Source organism: Penaeus vannamei, chromosome 17 (assembly GCF_042767895.1).
Source record: "Penaeus vannamei isolate JL-2024 chromosome 17, ASM4276789v1, whole genome shotgun sequence".
Taxonomy (NCBI): Eukaryota; Metazoa; Arthropoda; class Malacostraca; order Decapoda; family Penaeidae; genus Penaeus; species Penaeus vannamei.
Genome location: NC_091565.1, coordinates 134,230 through 139,229, shown reverse-complemented (window position 1 = coordinate 139,229; position 5,000 = coordinate 134,230). Strand labels below are relative to the sequence as shown.

At 50.2% G+C, this 5,000-nt stretch overlaps 1 protein-coding gene across 1 annotated transcript in view; it reads left to right on the top strand.

The window, feature by feature from the left end:
* Nucleotides 1-5,000, top strand: part of LOC113807921 (uncharacterized) — a 17,363-nt gene that overhangs the window by 11,020 nt on the left and 1,343 nt on the right. The window contains exons 2-7 of the mRNA XM_027359247.2: nt 2,406-2,530; nt 2,718-3,262; nt 3,404-3,563; nt 3,812-3,985; nt 4,557-4,669; nt 4,912-5,000. The exon at nt 4,912-5,000 is cut by the window's right edge and continues 1,343 nt beyond it. Of these exons, the coding sequence (XP_027215048.1) occupies nt 2,407-2,530; nt 2,718-3,262; nt 3,404-3,563; nt 3,812-3,985; nt 4,557-4,669; nt 4,912-5,000 (1,205 nt within the window). The 5' untranslated portion in view covers nt 2,406. The remainder of the gene's footprint in view (nt 1-2,405; nt 2,531-2,717; nt 3,263-3,403; nt 3,564-3,811; nt 3,986-4,556; nt 4,670-4,911) is intronic.

Genomic DNA, 5,000 nt, shown 5'->3' with positions numbered 1-5,000 from the left:
GCGGCACTCCGAACTGGCCCTCTTGCGAAACCTCAGCAGGGAAATCCGTGTCCTTGCCTCGCGAAGAGGCTGCGAGGCGGCGTCAGGCGGGGCTGTCCCGGCGGCTGCAGCGGGCGTGCGAGTTGCCAGGGAGGGATTGTCGTGATGGAAGAGCCAGGTCTCGGGGAAGAAGACGCGGGCCGTCCCGCCGATCGGCACGACTGTCATGGCTACAAGGGGCGCCACGTTGGACGGTTATGGCAAAATGGAAGAGAGAGATATGGAAAGAAGAGAAAGGAATAAATAAAGAGATAAACGGATTCATAAATAGTGAGAGGGCTGTAGAGATGGAAGGTTAGAGAGAGAGAGAGAGACACGTTCTCGGAATAATAGATTAGGATCCATTCAGCCCCGAAACGTTCTCTCGGCCTCCCTGGCGTTTGTCGTCCCTCGGGCTTCTACTTCTTTGCCTCTTAACCCTCGTCGCCCCTTTGTTCCTTGCAGTTTCTTCACAGACATCTGAACCGAAGCAATCGGTGGCTTGGGAGTGATGCTGAACAACCGTCCCATGACAGTTGCATATTCCAGAGCATGTACTGGTCTTGAAGGGAATTCAAAACGTTTCCGCCAATTATAAACAGATGTATTTAAGGCGTTTACGAGTGCGTTGGGTGGTCTTCTACTTACGCATTTGAACATTATCGTTTGTGATATGTAGTTAAAGCTCTACTGTTTATGTCGACAGTCGAAAGTTTTTCGAATTGATTTTACTCCGGTACGAATTATAACTACATTTTTAGTAAATATATGTAATATCTACTTCCAATCAATAAATAACCTGAATATATTTGTTATGGGGATCGAAACGGACTCAATATACTTTACACAAACCGTGACATTAACATTTTTAGGGCTCGTCATGCGTTATTGGCAGCGGAGGGAGAGGGAGAGGGAGAGGGAGAGGGAGAGGGAGAGGGAGAGGGAGAGGGAGAGGGAGAGGGAGAGGGAGAGGGAGAGGGAGAGGGAGAGGGAGAGGGAGAGGGAGAGGGAGAGGGAGAGGGAGAGGGAGAGGGAGAGGGAGAGGGAGAGGGAGAGGGAGAGAGAGAGAGAGAGAGAGAGAGAGAGAGAGAGAGAGAGAGAGAGAGAGAGAGAGAGAGAGAGAGAGAGAGAGAGAGAGAGAGAGAGAGAGAGAGCAGGCCGAACGAAGGTTCCTGATGAACCGTCGATTTGGGAGCGACGGCCGACCACACGGCGCCACGACCCGGTAACGTGGGGATGCGGAGAGACAAATAAACATACGGCATTTTTCCTCTTGCTTTTAGCTCCATTTCGCAGAAGCGCAGATGTTTATGGCGTCATTCACTGTACCCTTTGGCCCTCAGCTGCAAAATTTCAAGTGACATTGTTTGCGTCAGTGTTAGCGTTCGTGGATCTCCGAGAGTGTAGTGGGTCACACATGATGTCAAGTGAAAGTCTAGACGTTGTAAACGAATACTAATTACTTGTTAAATTTGTTGGTATTCGTGTCCCTGACCAGCGAATAATAAAGACGTGCTTAAAAACAATAAACAACAAAAAGTGACTGACATAAATTCAAGATGTCTCCAATCATACAGCTGTTACGCGATACAAACGCGGATAATAATCCTCTTCATAACCACAAAATCAGCGGGTGATGACGTCACGGATTTCAGCAAATACGGATATCATCATCATCTAAAGAATGATGCAAGCGAAATTCTGGCAGAAGTTTATTCACACCCTGAATAATTTGATGCGAACGCTGCATTTCGCAAATTAGATCTAGATCAGCGAGCCATGTCTTGACGAGAGCACTGCATCTCATTACGAAAACCAGCTCTTATTTTAGCTATCACTTTTCGCATGCTCCAGTTTTTTACGCTATGTCATGCATGGTCGTTTATAAGATATATATTATGATATTACCTCCATGCAAATAGATAGGGAAAACGCCGGGTAGACTGAGATTGACTGATAAGTAGATATTTATTTATATTTGTAGTTATGAGTGTGTTGCCATAACATGCCTGACTGAATACAAAAAAGGGTGTGCAACCAACATCCGGTACAAGCGGAAGGTGAAGTCACAGGTGCAATAATTTTTCGTATTAGTAATCCTGTGGTTGAGGAATGTAGAAAAAAAACTTCAGCAACACAGACCGCGTGGCAACTACCTTCCCGGCACGATATTGCGGTCGCAAGGGGTGTTGAGCAGACCATAGAGCAATCAGACCATGCATTACGTATCTCACCTTTTTACTCTCTGCCGTGCTTGCGCTCATGCAGCGAGTTTAAGCGTATCCGGAACACTCGTAACTACAATTCGGCTATGTAGATTATGACTTTGGTTGTTGTTTTAAGTGTTCCAATAATTATTTATTGTATTTTGATGTCATCGGCCGCAGGATGGCGCCAGAGTGGATGTCGCCGCTGCTGATCTCGGCGCTGCGGCTGGTCTTCATCGCGACGCTGTCCATCGTCAACTGGGCGGCCCTCTGGCGACTCGCCTGCAGCAGCAGAAGTAAGTCAGGTGAGTTCCACAGCTGGATTTTATGCAACTTCTCGTCTTATTGGGTACAATTTGTGGTTGTGCCTCGCGGCGATTCTTGAATATGTACCAGTTTGCGTTGCTGAACAATGTTAATCAAAGTGATGCGCTTTATTCATTTACGGGCGACTCGATGGCGACCGCAGCGCTGATTGCTTCCTTCCTCCAGGAGACGGCAGGAAGGCCGAGCGCCTCCTGGTCACCTCCATCATCGTGGTGAGCCTCGTGTACCTGACGGCGGTGTGGGCGCCCTTCACCCTCTCGGCGCTGAAACACGACCTCGCGGACCTCCAGGGCGGCGGCCACTCGGCGGACGACCTCCGCCTCGGCCGCGGCTCCTTCCACGACGCCGTCCGCCACGTGAAGCCCCGGACCGCCGACAGCGGCGAGAGCGGCAGCAGCGACGAGTTCACCGTGGAGTACATCGACCTGAGCAACGGCGAGGTGTACTCGAGCAAGTCGGAGGCGCTGTCGCGGGCCGCGAGGGCGACCACGGGGCTGAAGGCGTTGACCGCCGAGGCGCAGAGCCCTCCGCACGAGGTTCCCGTCGAGCCCTCGTCGGCCAGGCCCACCGCCTCCTTCACCGCCTTCCCCGTCACGACCTCGAGCCTCACGCCCGTCGCCTGGAGCAGCGACGAGCAGGACCTCATCACGTCCTCCTGCGCCTACAGCCTGGCCTTCACCGCCGTGGCCCGACTCGCCATCCTCAGGAGGGTAAGGCGTCCTGCACGTCATGGAGGCAGTGTGCGTGTGGTCGTGTTACAAGTACAAAAATATGCATTTGCTCTATAATCTCATAGTAGTAGAAATGTAAAATATCCTTCAAAAATCATGATCTTGATTTTACCTCTGCAGCCACTCCTTCACCCGCGGGGCTCATGGGGCGTGGGCGCAGGGGCGGGGGTGCTGGTGGGCGTGCCGGCCGCCGTGACGGTGCTGGTTAGAACTCTCGGGGGCACCACGCCCCACTTCGCTCCCCATCAGCCCGAGGTCACCGCCGCGGGCTACTTCCTCTGTAAGTGCTGTGCAGAAAACCGCTTGTCCTTTTGGTGATTTTGGTCAAGATAGGCGAGCAGAATGACAAATGAATCATGGTAAAAGATAAGACTACAGAAATGATACGCATGTAGATTACTCCTGTCCTTTATTGTATTAGTCATTACTGTTCTTTTACTGCATACTTTACGAGAATGACTGACTAAAATATGACAACATTGGCCTTCCAAAGTCCCTTCTCGACGCCTCCTTCCTCTCCCCCCTCAGACAGCATCATCTGCGACGCGCACATCACGCAGGCCTACGTCATCAGCCTCTTCCTGGAATGGGCGGCGCTGTTCACGCTCCTGCTGGTGATCCTCGCCTTGGTGGTGAGCGTCGCCACCAGGTCATCCAAGGTCATGATGAGGGAGGAGGAGGAGGACCAGCACGAGGATGAAGGTGAGCTCGAGCTGACGAGATGGAGCGCCCTGGGCCATGGAGGAGGCTTTTCCGTACTGTGGGTCTTGGCTCTCTTTGGGCCTGCAGAGTGGAAGGGAATTTACACTTTCTACAGCTGACTTTTTTGCCTTATTTATTGTTTATATGAGGTTCGCTTGCTGCTGTTCATGGTACAGTTCCTATTGTCTATTAAGTGGTCAAGTTGCAGTCTGTCCCAAAGATCAAAACTGCATAATGCAATTGTCTCCTCTTCAGTCTTCTGAGAGATTTTGGAGGCCAATTTTGTAAAGCAATGATTACAAGAAAACTGGCCATGGTAGCATACATTTTTGAGAGCACCAGTAGATTTCGAACAGATAGTTTCCTCATAGAATTATGATGACAGGAGGTTATAGTAAGTAGATATAGTCTACCATAAACGGCTGAACGTGTATTCTGTAACCGTGATCAATATTTTTACTGTCAATGCACTTGAGAAATGACAGTCTACTCGATTTTCAAGACAATTTATTCCTACACGTTTCTCTGTCTTGATTCACGCGCCTTTATCTCACACAATGCGATGCTTCAGGTTTGGGCAGCGTGGAGGGCTGGGCGAGAGACGCGGTGCTGACCATCGGCGCACTTTGGGCGTGGCCGCTCAAGCCCACTCTGGTGCTCATCCTCTACTGCGTTTATGGTCCGGTACGTGATCGTGCATTGCCTTGCTTTAATTGTATTCCATGTAAGTGTAGAATGCATAGCTGTAAGTGGAGGAAAATTTGGTTATAAAAGCAGGTTTGAATATACGTTTTCACCTTTCTAAGATTTTCCCTCTAATATTACTTTTCAGCCCATATCTTTATACATTAACTCCCTCCTCATCAGTGTGTTTAAATCGAAAATTGTTGAAAGGTAACCATCCAATTCGCCCCTTTCTTCCGCAGCACTGGACCAATGTCGTCTGCTGGCTGGCCCACGTGGTCGTGGCCATCCCCGCCGTCTTCATCCCGCTGGCGGTATTCCTCAGTCCCCA